The sequence below is a fragment of the Vanellus vanellus genome (assembly GCF_965231255.1).
Source record: "Vanellus vanellus genome assembly, chromosome: 25".
Lineage (NCBI taxonomy): Eukaryota > Metazoa > Chordata > Aves > Charadriiformes > Charadriidae > Vanellus > Vanellus vanellus.
In genome coordinates, this window is record NC_138930.1 from 1,306,647 (window position 1) to 1,321,906 (window position 15,260).

General features: G+C 70.5%; 2 protein-coding genes across 2 annotated transcripts; both read left to right on the forward strand.

Moving 5' to 3' along the window:
• Window positions 1-3,526: 3,526 nt before the first annotated feature.
• FCHO1 (FCH and mu domain containing endocytic adaptor 1) lies at window positions 3,527-12,466 on the forward strand (the record flags this gene model as incomplete). The annotated part of the gene is made up of 27 exons (XM_082495342.1): window positions 3,527-3,553; window positions 4,345-4,436; window positions 4,552-4,626; window positions 4,731-4,872; window positions 4,971-5,123; window positions 5,215-5,319; window positions 5,940-6,038; window positions 6,187-6,283; window positions 6,444-6,533; window positions 6,594-6,666; window positions 6,929-6,950; window positions 7,042-7,096; window positions 7,186-7,364; window positions 7,456-7,480; window positions 7,568-7,630; window positions 7,730-7,772; window positions 7,938-8,029; window positions 8,158-8,784; window positions 9,008-9,126; window positions 9,229-9,334; window positions 9,419-9,530; window positions 9,628-9,783; window positions 10,717-10,849; window positions 11,000-11,199; window positions 11,454-11,518; window positions 11,626-11,790; window positions 12,342-12,466. 27 exons carry the CDS (start codon window positions 3,527-3,529, stop codon window positions 12,362-12,364), a joined length of 3,138 nt encoding a protein of 1,045 aa, XP_082351468.1. The 3' UTR covers window positions 12,365-12,466.
• Window positions 12,467-13,027: 561 nt separating this feature from the next.
• Window positions 13,028-15,014, forward strand: B3GNT3 (UDP-GlcNAc:betaGal beta-1,3-N-acetylglucosaminyltransferase 3; the record flags this gene model as incomplete). The annotated part of the gene is made up of 2 exons (XM_082495343.1): window positions 13,028-13,054; window positions 13,884-15,014. 2 exons carry the CDS (start codon window positions 13,028-13,030, stop codon window positions 15,012-15,014), a joined length of 1,158 nt encoding a protein of 385 aa, XP_082351469.1.
• Between the last annotated feature and the right edge of the window lie 246 nt (window positions 15,015-15,260).

Consider the following 15,260-nt stretch of genomic DNA (forward strand, 5'->3'; position numbering starts at 1 on the left):
GGTGGAGGGGGTTGGAGATGGGCTCGTGGGGGGGGGGGGGCGGCTGTGCTGCGGGGCTGGTGCATCGGCGCGGCTGAGGATGGATGCGGGGTTGCCATGACAACTGCATCCCCATCCCCGCCGCCCCCGGCCCGCAGAGGAGGGGGCCACTGCGCTCGGCCCCCGCACACGCTTGGCACGGGGCTGGGGGGGTTGGGGAGGGGTTGGAGCCTCCTTGGTGCTGGGGGGGGGGGGCATGTCCCCATGCCTCGGCTGTGGGGCTGGGCCCCCCCCACCCTGCGTGCTAAGCCCAAGCCTGGCAGGACCAGGGAGCTGACACACCCCCCCCCAGCCACCCCCAAAACGTCCCCTTCCCCCAAATCTCTGTCCCCAAACCCTCCCTGTCCCCAGGACGTTGCCGGGCCCTTTGCTCCAGCGGTGTGGCCACAGCAGCGTGGTGGGGAGGGGGGTCCTCAGGCACTGCTGGGGGGGGGGTCCGCTCGCTGGGGGGCCGTTTGTGACCTCCAGTGCCCAGACTGGGGGGTCTGGGGCCGATCCCACTGCTGCCACTGTCACCGTCCCACCGGGCCCCCAGCTCCGGCACCGCGGGCCGAGGCTTTTTGCCGGCGCGGTGAGCGGCTCTGGTGAGCTTTGGGCAGCGGGAGCCGAGGGGCCCGTGGCCGTGGGGAGGGGGCTGTGGGGACCCCGGGGGCTTCTCCAGCATCACTGCCCCGTTGGCAGCTGCCAGAGGGACGCCGGGGGGTCACGGAGGTGGCAGTGAGCAGCGGTGGCAGCACCGGCAGAGGCCTGATCCCGGCGTGAGCCATGTGTGGGGCTGGCGAGGGCTGCCCGATGCGCTGACCCCTCCGTCCCCAGCACCGTGTCGCCACCGGGGACGGTGCGGTACGGTGGCACCGTCCGGCTCAGCCCGGCACAGCCGTACCGTGCCGGGGATGGGCAGGCGTCGAGGGGACAAAAGGGAGCGGAACCGAACCAAAGCTGCTGCATGACGCGATGCCACCGGCCGTCCCAGCTCCGCCACCGGTGGCTGTGGTACCCCGGGCTGGTGCGGCACCGGGTCCCCATCCCGGGGGGAAGGGGGGGAAGTTGTGGTTGACCCCCTCCGCTCCGGGTGGCGTGTGTCGTCCCCCCCCCCGCTTGGGCATCCTCCGTGCCCGCTCCCCGCTCCGCAGCTGCGCCGCGGCTGCCCCGGTGTCAGCCGGAGCCGGGGCATGAGCTCAGCGGGGCGCGAGGCACCGGGTGGCACCGGCTGCACCGGGGGTGCCGTTGCAGCCGTCGGATGCGGGGGGGGGGGGGAGGGTCGCTGTTGCACCGTTAGCAGCACCGGGAGCCGCGGGGGGCGGTAGCCCCGGGAGGGGGTGTGAGCCCCGGGGATGGTGGCAGCGCCGCGGCCGGGGTGCCGGTGCGGGCGGCTGTGGAAACCCCCCCCCCCGCATCGCTCCACCGTGGTGGTGGTGGTGGGGCGGCGGCCGCTTTAAAAATGCAAATCACTCCCCTCCCCGCGCGCGGCGCGGCGGCGCGGCCGGCCAATGAGAGGCAGCGGCCGCTGGCTGCGGTAACCGCTGCCGGGCGCGGCGACCAATAGGAAAGCGGCGCGGCGGGAGGAGGGGGCGTGGCCTGAGCCTCCCCCCGTCCCCGGCGCGGTCCCGGCGCGGAGCGCGCGGCCCGTGAGCGGGCGCGGGGCGGCGGCGGCGGAGCGGGGCGGGGGCGGCCCCGCAGGTGAGTGCGGCCCCGCCGGGTCCCGGTCCCGGTCCCGGTCCCGCCCGCGGGTGGGGATGGGAGGGGATGGGATGGGGAGGGGGGGAGTAAGGGGTAACCCCCGGTGCCCGCGTACCGGCAGCGGGGTGCAGCCCCCGGCCCCGCCGTGCAGCCTCCGCCCGGTGCGTGGGTGCAGCCCCCCCACTCCCTCCCCGTCGCTGGGGTGCAACCCCCCCGGCGCTGTGCGTGGCTCTCCGCCCCGGAGCAACACACCCCTCACCCCCCGGTACCCCCCCCTCCATAAACCCCCGTGCACGGGTGCAGCCCCCCCGCAAAGCGCCGCTCCCGGTGCTGTGGACAACCGACCCTCCCCCCCCTCCCTCCCCGAGACATCCCCCCTGAGCCCCCCCCGCTGCAGGTGTAGGCACTCGGCGCTTTCCCTCCTTTTTTTTTTTGGGTGGGGGGGAGCATCTGCGTGTCGTCCCCCCCCCCCCCAGCGGTGCCTCTCCCTCCACCGGAGCCGCTGCCCGGGAGGGGTCCACAGCCCCCCCCCCCTCCCCCCGAGCATCCCCCCGCCCGGGCAGGTGCAGCCCTTCCGCGAACCGGGTGGGATCCGACACCCCCCACACCCCCCCCCGAGACCCCCTTGGGGGGCTGCACGACCCCCCCCAGTGAAGGTCACCGCTGCGGGTGGTCCGGGCCGCCCGGCTGGGGGGCGCGGGGGGGTCCCTGCCGCAGCCCGGTGGGATGCTGTGCCCCCCCCCCCCCCCCCCGACCCCGTTCCCCCCGTCCCCGTCCCGCTCGGGGACTCGGTGGCCGCCGCCACCTCCGGGGACTTTGGCCGGTGGCGGGTGCGCAGCGCTCGTGACCGGCGGCGGGTCGGGGTCCGGTGGGGCGCTGACCCCCCCCCTCCACGTCCCTGTGTCCCCCCCAAGTCCCCCTTCCCCTCCAGCCGGGGGGGGGGCTGCCGCGCTGAGCCCGCCCCACTCATGACACAGGTGGCTGAGGCTGTGCGGAGGGGGGGGCCGGGGCGGAACGGGGATTGGGGGGCGGGGGCTGCAGCACGCCCTAACCCCTCTCTGTCTCCCCCCAGACCCCCGCTGCGCCGAGGATGATCGGGGGGGCCCCGAGAGGCCCCCAACAGCCCAGGGTGAGTGCCGCTCCCCCCCCACCCCTAAATTTTTGGTTTCCTGTTTTTCTCCGGATTGCGGCTGGGGGGGACACAGCCCCGAGGGGGGGCACAGCCTGGGGGTCCCCCCCACCGAGTGCGGGGGGGGGGCTGCTCCAGCAGGTGACCCCCACCACAGCTGGGTGCGTTTGGGGGGGGCACGACACACGACACCCCATGCCTGGGCCCCCATTTTGGGGGGAGAAGGGGCTCTCCTGAGCTGGGAGGGGGCCAGTGGGGGGGGTGGGGGTGGTTTTGGGGGGCGGGGGGGGGGTGCACATGAGCAGCCGCTGTCACCGCCGCGCAGCAGCCGCTCATTTATTATTTAGCTGCGTATCTGGTGTCGGGCCCAAGCGCCGCCCCGGCGGCCCCCCCCGGCCCCCCCCAACCTGGGGTGCCACACACCGTGGGGAGGGGGCCGCGGTGGTGCTGGTGGGGGGGGTTATGGGGGGGGCTGCGGTTTCCATGGCCACGGGGCTGCGCTTTCCCGGCAAAACTGATAAATGGCAGTGGGTGCAGGTGCGGTGCTGGGGGGGGTCCTGCCGAGCGTGTCCCCCCCCCTCCTTCGGTAAGGGTCAGGTGTGTCCCCAGGGCACCGGGAGCTGAGCTGGGGGTCCCAACGCCGCCGTCCCCCCCCCCTCCCCCCCCAACTCCTCCAAGATGTCCTACTTCACCGAGCACTTCTGGGTAAGGCTGGACCCCCCCACCCATGGGTGCCCCCCACCCTCTGGGGCTCACTGCGGGGGGGTAGGGGGGGCAGCCCCGGTGCTGGGGGGGGGTGGGGTGGGGTGGAATTCATGGCTACCGGTAATTTTGCAAGGCCCGGCGCTTCCATTAACGGTGCAAATGAATTGCTGAGGGAAGGGGGGAGCGATGGGTGGGGGTCTCCCGACTGTGATATCGTCCCCGTGGGGACCCCCGTCCCGGTGCTGCGGGGGGCGGGGGGGGGGGGGGAGGGGGAAGTTGGCAGCGCCGCGGGGGCGCGGGACGCCGCCGGTGCTTCCTGGTTCGTCTGGCAGCTGCCGGCATCTTCCCCTTCCCCTGCCTCAGTTTCCCCAGGTGGGGCCGCTGCACCGGGGGTGGGTGGGTGGGGGGAGCCCCCCCTTCTGCCTGCTGGGGGTGGGGGGGGGAGCGGGCAGCACCCAAAATAGCACCCGGTGTCAGGGCTCAGCCCACCCCTTCCTGCCCCGCTCGCCCCGGGGAACATGGGTGTCCCCCCCCCGCCCCGGCTCCGGCCAGCAGGGGTGGGGGGCTCCACATCCCCCTTTGCACCCGGGGTTTGGGGGGGGTCTGGGCTGCCATGCTCTGTTTTGGGGCGTTTCCACCCCAAATGGTGCTTCCTGCCACGCCAGCGGGTGCTCCCGGTGGTGGCATTGTCCCTGGGGGGGTGGTTGGGGGGGGGGGGGGGGAGGTCTCTGGGTGCCCACGCCGTGGGGCACTGGGTGGTTTTGGGGGGCTGAGGGTGGTCCTCGTGCCAGGGCGAGAAGAACCACGGCTTCGACGTGCTCTACCACAACATGAAGCACGGGCAGATCTCCACCAAGGAACTGGCTGACTTCGTCCGCGAGAGGTACCGGGAGGACACACACACGCACACACACACACACACACACACGGGATGGCCGGGAGGGGTCCCTGGCACCACCGGGCTCCATCCCCATCACCCCCCCCCCCGCCATCCCCAGGGCTGCCATCGAGGAGAACTACGCCAAGGCCATGGTGAAGCTGTCTAAGATGGCCACAAACGGTACCCAGCTGGGGTAAGGAGGGGGCTGGGGGGGGTCCAGGGCCACGAGGGGGGGGGTGGGGGTGGGGATCCTGCTCATCCTCGCCTCTGCTCTGCCCCCCTCCTCGTCTTCCTCAGGACCTTCGCGCCGCTCTGGGAGGTTTTCCGCATCTCCTCGGACAAGCTGGCCCTGTGCCACCTGGAGCTGATGAAGAAGCTGCACGACCTCATCAAGGAGATCTCGCGCTACGGCGAGGAGCAGGGCCGGGTGCACAAGAAGGTACCGCCGTCCCCCCTACCCCGACCTCCCCCCACCCCCGACCCCCCTTTGCCCACCCTTCTTCTGTCATCCGTGTCCATCCATGCCCCCACCCCAAGTCCAAGGAGGAGGTGTCGGGGACGCTGGAGGCCGTCCAGCTGCTGCACGGGGTGGCCCAACTGCTGCCCAAGTCCAAGGAGAGCTACCACAGCAAGTGCCAGGAGTACGAGCGGCTCCGCAAGGAGGGCACCAGCCAGAAGGAGATCGACAAGGTGAGACCCCACGTGGCCCCCCGCGATGGTCCTTGGCCCCCCGCGATGGTCCCCGTCGTCCCCGGCTCACGCCCAGCGCTTGGTCCCGCAGGCAGAGCTCAAGTCCAAGAAGGCGGGCGAGGCGCTGCGGCGGGCGGTGGAGAAGTACAACGCCGCCCGGGCCGACTTCGAGCAGAGGATGATGGACTCGGCCGCGGTGAGCATGGCCGCGGGCGGGAGCGGGGCTCGCGCGGGCTCTGCGCCGGCTCCCGGTGCTGGCTGCGCGGTGCAGTGGTGGCACAGGGCAGGCTGGTCCCTGGGGACGTGCCGGCCTGGCTGAGGTACCCCTCCATGGGGACGTCAACCCGTGGGGACGTGCCACCCTGGCTGAGCCACGTTCTCTATGGATGTGCCACCTTGGATGAGCTCCGTTTCCTGGGGATGATGACCCCTGGGGACATGCCGCCTTGGCTGAGCCCCACTCCTTGGGGACATGCCGCCTTGGCTGAGCCCCACTCCTTGGGGACATGCCGCCTTGGCTGAGCCCCACTCCTTGGGGACATGCCGCCTTGGCTGAGCTCCCTGGGGACATGCCGCCTTGGCTGAGCTCCCTGGGGACATGCCGCCTTGGCTGAGCCCCACTCCTTGGGGACATGCCGCCTTGGCTGAGCTCCCTGGGGACATGCCACCCTGGCTGAGCCCCACTCCTTGGGGACATGCCACCTTTGCTGAGCTCCTTGGGGACATGCCACCCTGCCTGAGCCCCCCTCCCTGTCCACACACCAAACCTTGGGGACACGCCACCCTGGCTAAACCCTCCCCTCTGCCCCCCCGCAGCGCTTCCAGGAGGTGGAAGAAGCCCACCTGCGCCACATGAAGGGTCTCATCGGCTCCTACTCGCACTCCGTGGAGGACACCCACGTCCAGATCGGGCAGGTGAGTCCCCAGGGAGGGGGTGACCGGATGGGGGACAACCCCGAACTGTGTCCGCCCCTCTCTCCCTTTACTCTGAGTATGACATCCCCCTCTTTTTTTTTGTTTTTTATTTGTGTTTTTTTTTTATTTTTTTGATTTTATTTTCCAGGTGCACGAGGAATTCAAGCAAAACGTGGAGAACATCGGCACCGAGATGCTGCTGCGGAGGTTCGCCGAGAGCAAAGGCACGGGGCGGGAGCGACCAGGTGAGGTTGTGGGGCAGCATCCCCCCCCCCCCCCCAATTTGCACGAGGGTGGCGCTCCCCCTCCTCGCACGAGGGCTCTGCCCTCGTGCGAGGAGGGGGAGCGCCACCCTCGTGCGAGGATGGAGCCGCGGCGCTGGGCTCATCCCGCTCTCGGTGGCAGGAGCGTTGGATTTCGAGGAGTACCGGCTGGCGCCAGCGCAGGAAGGCAAGTACGTCTGCATCCAGCAGCCCCAGGCGGGGGATTTTGGGGGTGGGGGGTGGGGGGGCTGCTCACCACTCTGTGCACTTCCCCCCCCCCCCACCTCCCCAGGACCCAAGAGGAGCCGTAGTAAAGCTTTCCGTATCCCCGGATTGAGCCGGAAGGAGAGGGATCGTGATGCTGTGTAAGACCCCCCTCCCTGTATCCCTGCGTCCCCACATCCCCATGCCCCATATCCACGTGTCCCCGTGTCCCTGCATCCCTGTGTTCCTGTGTTCCGCATCCCTGCGTCCTGCCATCCCCCTGTCCCCGTGTCCATGCGTCCCCGTGTCCATGCGTCCCCGTGTCCATGCGTCCCCGCGTCTCCATGTTCTGCACCCCCACATCCCTGCGTGCCGCATCCCATCCCCGCTTTAGGGTCTAACGCTGACCCTGTCGTTCCCCAGGGAATCCCCGGATGCCGAGGTGGTGAGTATCCCAGTGCCAGCCTTGGGGTTGGGGTTTGTTCCCATACTGGGGGAACTGGGGAGCGAGCTCCTCTCCGAGCATCTCCTCGCAGGGCTGCCCGGAGGTGGATGAGGATGGCTTCACCGTGCGCCCCGACATCGCCCACAGTATCCTTGTGCTGGGAGGGGGGGGGTAGGTGGTCTTTGGGGTGTCCGGGGGGGTCCGAGCATTGGGTGTTGCCTTGACGGGGGCTCAGCCGAGGCGGAGAACCACGTCTGCCCCTCCAGCGACTCCGACTACGACGAGGACGAGCCCCGCAAGTTTTACGTCCACATCAAGCCGGTGCAGCCCCGGGAGGCGGATGGCAGCGCTGAAGCCACCATGGAGCAGCTCAAGGCCACCGTGGGAAACCTCATCCTGCCCCCCAGCATCGGGGTGAGCCTCGAGGAGGGGGGTGGGGGGGAGCTGCAGGGTCCCCAGGGACCGTGTTGGGGCTGACTGACCCCCTGTCCCCGTTCTCTTGCAGGGCACCGTCAAGCGACAGTCGTCCCGTAAGTGCCACCGCGGGGGCTCGGCGCGGCTCGAGTGTCCCCAGGGCTCTGTGTCCCCTAACGCTGCCTGTCCCTGTCCCTCCGCAGGGCACGTGGCGTCTCTGACCCCAGCCTCCAGCGATGCGGACCCCGAGGGGACGCTGGCAGCAGGTGAGACTGTGCAGGGGGGGTCCTGGGGGTGCGGGGGGGGGTCCTGAGGTTGTGGGGTGTAGTGGCTCTGCAACCCCCGCTGCGTCCCCTCGCCCGCAGGTGACGGTGCAGGGAGGGGGTGTCCGGCGGCGCAGGTGAACAGGTACGGGGCAGGGGGGGAGGGGGGTGCCGTGGGGCGGTGCACCCCACACACTGTCACCCCCGAGCCCCCGCCATGGGGGGGTCCCGGGGGGGACGACGACACTGAGCCGCCCTCTCTGTCCCTGGTGGGGGGGACACTGAGCCGCCCTCTCTGTCCCCGGCGCAGCGGCCCCGGCAAAGCCCCTCCGGACGCGGTGCCCCCCGCCGCTCTCTTCGGGCCCCCGCTGGAGTCGGCTTTTGAAGCAGAGGATTTCCCGGGTGAGGATTCGGGGGGTCGGGGAGGGAGAGAGCACAATGGGGGACCCTCGTGTCTGGTGCACCGTGGGCTCCCCCCCCCCCCCCCCCCTCACTGCAGTGCTCTGACACGGGGGGGGGTCTCCCCGCAGCCCCCCGAGCCTACGTCCTCACCTCCTCCTCCTCCCCCTTCTCCTCCTCCTCCCCGGAGAACGTGGAGGACTCGGGTTTGGACTCGCCCTCGCACCCCGCGCCTGGACCCTCCCCAGACTCCAGACCCTGGACCCCGCAGCCGGGGACACCGCAGAGCCCCCTCCCCAAGCGGGGTGCCCCAACGGACCCCCCGCCGCCACCGCCGCCACCCCCCGCCACCCGGGACCCCGGCGCCTGGGTGCCGCGGCCCCGCAGCCCCGCCGGCCGCCTCCCCGAGCCCCCCGGCTTCGCCGTCTTCAGCGGCCCCGGGGTCGAGGGGCTCTGGGAGGATGTGGGGACGGCGCCCCGGGGACGCAGCCGCTGCCCCAGCGGCCCCCCGCCCCGCGAAGCCCCCTCGCCCGACCCTTTCGGGGAGCCCCTGCCGTGGGTCAGACCCCGCAGCCCCGGTGGGGAGCAGCCCCCGCTGCCCTGTCCTTCCTCCAACTCGGCCTCCTCCTCCTCCTCCTCCCCGGCCCCCCCCAGCGGGGGGGAGTCCTCCAGCCCCTCTCCGTGGACCTGCCAAGGGTCGGGGACGAGGCTGACCGAGGGCGGCACGCCGGCGACTCCCCTGCCGCAGCCGGAGCCGGGTGAGTGGCAGGGGTGCAGGATTTGCCCCCCATTACCCTTAACTCTGCCCCCCCCCCCAAACTGGGCGCAGGGTCTCATCCAGCCCCAGGGCTCAGCCGAGAATGGGGCTGAGACCTGCCGAGCTCGTGGCACTGGTGAGACCCCGCTGGAGCCACCCCTGCCATGGCAGGTCTGTCTCCTCACCCCCCCCCCACCCCCCCCATTTGTTCCCCCCTCCCCAAGATGCTCTCCCCGCCCGCCCCAGCGCGGCCCCCCGGGAGGTCCCGCTCGTGGCCCCCCCGCGCCGTTCCCGCACGAAGAGGCCGGCGGCCGGTCTGGCGGTGGGCAGCAACACCGACCTGGTGCGTGGCTGGGGTGGGGGGAGCGGGGCTGGGCTGCGGGACCCCCACGGTGGGGGCCAGACCCCCCCTCCCTCCGCCTCCCGCCGCCGTCTTGCCTTGCAGTCGCGCTCGCTGAGCCCCTCGCCCTCCTGGAGCTGCGGCCCCTCGCACTCAGCACCCGCCAGCCTGGGCGAGCGGGGCTTCTTCGCTGTCTCCCAGCCGGCGCTCGGTGGGTCCCGAGGGGGGTTTTGGGGTGGGGAGGGTCGTGGGGTGGGGGTCCCATCCGGGCTGTGACCCCATTTTGCCTCCCCAGGGCTGTCGCGGGGTCCCAGCCCCGTGGTGCTGGGCTCGCAGGACGCGCTCCCGGTGGCCACCGCCTTCACCGAGTACGTGCACGCGTACTTCAAGGGGCACGATGCCGACAGGTATGGGGGTCCCGCGGGGGGGGTTCAGGGCTCCCCCAACCTCCAGCCGCTGTGTCCTGCCTGGGGCACCCGCTGACCCCCGGCTTGTCCCCGGCAGCTGCCTGGTGAAGGTGACGGGGGAGCTCACCATGTCCTTCCCCGCCGGCATCGTCCGCATCTTCAGCGGCAGCATGGCCCCCCCCGTGCTCAGCTTCCGCCTGCTCAACGCCGGAGCCATCGAGCAGTTCCTGCCCAACGCTGAGCTGCTCTACAGGTGCGGGAACACGGCGGCACCACGGCACCGGCGGCGTGGGGATGCCTGGGCAGCAGGGGATGCAGTGGTGGGGAGCTGGTATGGGGGTACACGGGGTGCCGGGGGGGATGTAGGGACCCTGGGAGGTGGTGGATGCAGTGATGGGGAGCTGAGTATCGGGGTACAGGGGTGTGAGGGGGGGCACAGGCACCCTGGGAAGTGGTGGGTGCAGTAATGGGGAGCCAATATTGGGGTATCAGAGATGTGAGGGGGGCACGGGCACTCTGGAGGTAGTGGGTGCAGTGATGGGGAGCTGAGTATTGGGGTACAGGAGGTGTGAGGGGGGGCACAGGCACCCTGGGAAGTGGTGGGGTGCGGTGATGGGGAGCTGATAGTGGGGTACAGGGGATGCCGGGGGGCACAGATACCCTGGGAGATGGTGGGTGTAGTGATGGGGAGATGATATTTGGGTACAAGGGGGCACAGGCACTCTGGAGGTGGTGGATGCAGTGATGGGGAGCTGAGTATCGGGGTACAGGGGTATGAGGGGGGGCACAGGCACCCTGGGAAGTGGTGGGGTGCGGTGATGGGGAGCTGATAGTGGGGTACAGGGGATGCCAGGGGGGCACAGGTACTCTGGGAGATGGTGGGTGCAGTGATGGGGAGATGATATTGGGGTACGGGGGGCGCACAGGCACCCTGGGAAGTGGTGGGGTGCAGTGATGGGGAGCTGATAGTGGGGTACAGGGGATGCCAGGGGGGCACAGGTACTCTGGGAGGTGGTGGGTGCAGCGATGGGGAGCTGAGTATCGGGGTACAGGGGGTTCCTGGGGTTCCCCGGGGGTCTGGGCATCCTCGGGCACCGGTGGGTGCAGCGACAGGGAGCTGGGTATCGGGGTGCCGGGATTCCCGGGGTGCCCCGGCAGCCTCGCCACTCCGACCCCGTCCCCGCAGCGACCCGTCCCAGAGCGACCCCAGCACCAAGGACTTCTGGCTGAACATGGCAGCGCTGACGGGGCACCTGCAGAAGCAAGCGGAGCAGAGTCCGGCCGCCTCCTACTACAACGTGGCTCTGCTCAAGTACCAGGTGAGCCCCGGTGGCGGTGGGGGGGAAGAGCCGGGACCCCCCCAGGACCCCAACCCCACTCCTGGGGGCGGGAGGGTCTCGGTGCCCCCCTGAACCCCCCATCCTGACTTCAACCCCCCATCCTGACTTCAACCCCCCCCCACACACCAGTTCTCGCGGCTGGGTCCCGGCTCGGCGCCGCTGCGGCTGTGCGTGCGCTGGGACTGCGCGCCGGGCGCCACGCGGGTCAGCGTCGAGTACGGTTACAACGCCGGCGCCCTGGCGCTGCCCGTGCCCCTCGCCAACGTCCACGTCCTGCTGCCCGTGGACGAGCCCGTCGCAAACCTGCGGCTGCAGCCCACAGCCAGCTGGTAAGGGGCCGGGGGGGGGGGGGGGGGGGACACGACATGCGCAGGACCAGGGGGTCCCAAACCACCCCCCCCAGGGTGGGGCAATGGGGACCCCTGGGCTGGGAAATGGGGACCCCGGGTGGGGAAATGGGGGGTGCTGATGGGGTGAGGAAGGCAGGGAGGTGGGAGCAGAGGGGCGGGGGGGGTGCAGCGGAGGTCGGGGGGGAAGGGTTTGGGGGTCTGGGGGTTTGGGGACGTACCCGTTATCCCGGCAGGAACCTGGAGGAGAAGAGGCTGCTCTGGAGGCTGCTGGACATCCCCGCTGTGCCGGGGCAGGGAGGTGAGGCTCGCCCCACTCGGAGGCTGGGGGGCAGGGGAGCGGGGTCCGGCCCTGGCCCCTGCAGACCCCCCACCCTCTGTTGTTTCCCCCCCCCCCCACCCCGGCAGGCTGTGGCCGGCTCTCGGCCAGCTGGGAGCCCCTCTGCGGGCCCAGCAAGCCCAGCCCCGTGGCAGCCCAGTTCAGCAGCGAGGGCAGCACGCTGTCGGGAGTGGAGGTGGAGCTGGCGAGCGCCGGGTACCGCATGTCGCTGGTCAAGAAGAGGTTTGCTACAGGTAGGGCTGGCGGGAGCCTGGGGGTGCGGGGTTCCCTTCCCCACGGCCCTGGGGGGGGTGGGGGGGGGGGTTTGCGGGGTCCTCTCCCCATCCCCTGTGGCCTCGGGGTGGACGAGGTCCCTTCCTTGGGGTGCACGGGGTCCCTTCCCCGCTCTGCGGGGCGCAGGGGTTCCCTTCCCTGGGGTGCACGGCATTGCTTTCCCAGGGTGGACAGGGTCCCTTGGCTGCTCCCGGGGGTGCACCGGGTCCCCTCCCTCCTCCCTATGGCACTGGGGTGCGTGACATCCCGGTCCCGGGGTGCACGGAGTCCCTTCTCTGCTCCCCATGGCCCTGGGGGTGCACGGGGTCCCCTCCCTGCCACCCCAAGCTCCGTTCCCCCCTCACTGGGTGATGCCCCATGATGATGCCCAGCCCGGGGAGGGTACTGGTAGCCCAGTTTGGGACTGGCATCGAGCCCTGGCCCCTCAGTGATGACCGTCCTCGCACCGGGCATGTACCCCCCCCCACCCCCCCCATCCTCGCAGCCCCTCCTCACTGCCTTTCCTCCGCAGGGATCTACCTGGCGGGGTCCTGAGCCGCCTCCCGCCGGACCCTCCGAGCCCCCCGGGGCTTCCCCCTTGGTTGTGTGAACTTGAAACACTGGATGGAGGATGGTTGGGGAGGTGGGAGCGCCCCCTCTTCGTCCTCCTCCTCCTCCTCCTCCTCCTCTCCCTCCGGCCCCCCGCTCCGTGGCTGTCACCGTGTCGTCTCCTGCTGCCCGGCGGTCGGTCCCCTCTGCCCCCCGTCCCCTCCGCCCCCCCCGTTCTGTGAAGGGAGCAGGAGCTGCTCTTTTATTAAACGCTTTATTTTCTAATAACACCCTCCCCCCCCCCCGCCGGCTCCCGCCTGCCTCCTTCCGCACCCGCCCGTCCCCGAGGGGGGGACCTCCGGACTCCCTTCCTTGGAAACGGGGTTCTGCTGGATGCGCCGCTGCTCTCCCGGGGGAGGGGGGGGGCGTAGGGAGGATGCTCCGGCGTTGCGGGGTTGGGGGAAACTGAGGCAGGGAAGCGGCGGCGCTCGGCCCAGCCCTTTGCTTTGCACCCGTGGGTGCTGCCGCCCCACCTTCGGCGGGCGGACGGGCAAAGGGCGGCATCACGACATCTGGCAGGCGGAGGGAGGATCCCCGCAGAAGGAGATTCCTTGTGCCACCGGGGCCACAGCGCTCCCGGCACGCGGGGAGAGGGTTGCGGTGGTGAGGATGGCCCTGAGCTGGCCCTGCGACAAGGTACTGGGGGGGGTGGGGGGGTGTCGGGTTGGAAAGGGGGGTGGGGGGGGGGGTCTCACGGCTCTTTGCGCTACAGCGGGGTCCGAGCCCGTGCTCCCGGGCACCGGGATGGGGTTGCCACCTTGGGGAAGAGTTAGCCGGATCCGTCGCCGGCTGGCCGGGCTCTGCGCCATGCTGGTGGCCAAACCATGCCGGCGGCCGAGAGGTGACGGGGCTCGTGCCGAGGTCCCCGTGTGCTGCCCGGTGTGTGTGTGGGGGGACACTCACCCCTGTCCCGGCGCTTTGTCTTTTGAAGGTGAAGGGTGATGGTGGCAAACCCGGGTGTGCTCCCTGCACCCCGGACCACCCCACCACCTCCTCCCTACGCCTCGAGATGCCTTTAGCTCCTCGGGTCCCCCCCTGCCCCATGCCAGCGGGTCCCGGCGGGGGGCTGTGCGCCCGTGCCGACCATCCCCAGGTTTCGGTGCTGCTCCCTGCGTTTGTTTCCCTGAAGGAGAACAGCCCCATCCCGGAACTCGGGGGTTTATTGCTCTCTTTGGGTCTGTCACACGTTTCCTGGTGCAGTTGGAGGACTCAGACTCTGCCCTGCACCCGCGGGTGCCCTGCCCAGCCTGCGCCCTCCCTGCCTGGCAGCCAACAGCTTCCTGGTTATCTTTGGCACGGTGTGACCATCGGGCACGGGGAGGTCTCGCCGCGCCGGCAGCCCCCCGGTCCAGCTCCGCGGGGAAGGATGCTGTGCCTTTGCCCCCGGCATCTCTCCCGGTGCGGACGCCCGGGGGGAGGGCTGCGGGGATGGCCGGTGCCGAATCCCGCTTCCCATCTCTTGCAGAGCACGTCCCTGCGGTGGTACAGGCTGGAGCTCTGGGGTCTGGTTGCCGTGGGGTTCCTGGGGCTTTGCTACCTGCTTTACCACGATGATCGGCTGTGGCTGACCGTGACCCCCAAGCGCAGCACCCCCCCGAGTCCCCGGGCAGCCCCCAGGCTCCCCCCACCCACCCCGGCCCCGTGCGTGGCCAACACCTCGATGCACAACGTCAAAGGCTTTGCCAAACTGCCCGGCCATGTGCAGGACTTCATGTTGTACCAGCACTGCCGGTCCTTCCCGGTGCTGCTCAGCACCCCCGACAAGTGCGGGGGCCCCAAGGAGTCCTCCAACGTCTTCCTCCTCTTGGCCATCAAGTCATCGCCGGGGAACTACGAGCGGCGGGAGGTGATCCGCAAGACCTGGGGGCAGGAGAGGACCTTCGAAGGAGCCTTAATCCGCCTGGTCTTCCTCGTGGGGGTGACCCCCCGCGCCTGGGATGCCAAGAAGTTCAACCGGCTGCTGCAGGTGGAGCAGCAGGAGCACGGGGACATCCTGCAGTGGGACTTCAAGGACACCTTCTTCAACCTGACGCTGAAGCAGGTGCTCTTCCACAGCTGGCTGGAGGAGCGCTGCCCCGGCGCCCGCTTCATCTTCAACGGGGACGACGACGTCTTCGTCAACACAGACAACGTCATCCGCTTCGCCATGGGCACCCAGGGCCCCGAGGAGCAGCATCTCATGGTGGGGCAGCTCTTCATCAATAACCGCCCCGTCCGCATCCAGCAGAGCAAGTACTTCGTGCCCACGCAGCTCATGGACGCCGACTACTACCCGCCCTACTGCGGCGGCGGCGGGATGCTCATGTCCGGCTTCACCGCCCGCGTCATCGCCCGGGAATCGCATGACGTCAAGCTCTTCCCCATTGACGACGTCTACCTGGGCATGTGCTTGAAGAAGGCCGGGCTGCTGCCCGCTTCCCACGCCGGCATCCGGACCATGGGTGTGGGGGCGCCGGCCAACACCGACCCCTTCGATCCCTGCTACTACCGGGAGCTGCTGCTGGTGCACCGCTTCATGCCCTACGAGACGGCGGCCATGTGGCAAGCCATCCACGAGCCCCAGCTGATCTGCAGCAAGAAGGTGAGCATCTTCTAGGGCGGCCGAGGAGGACAAGAGACCTGGGGTGAAACGCCGGGCTGCGGCTCTCCCCGCACCCCCGGCAGATGCTGCCGCCGCTCGGCGCTGCCGCGCTGCGAGGGAGGGTCCCCGGGGATCTCTGCCGCGGTTCTGCCGGGAGGGCAGAGCAGCATCTGCCGCGCCGAGCCCTGGCTCCCATCTGGGTACTGCTGAGTGCCACCGCGCACCCATCCCGCCCCTGACCCGTTTCTGTCTGGTTTTGCC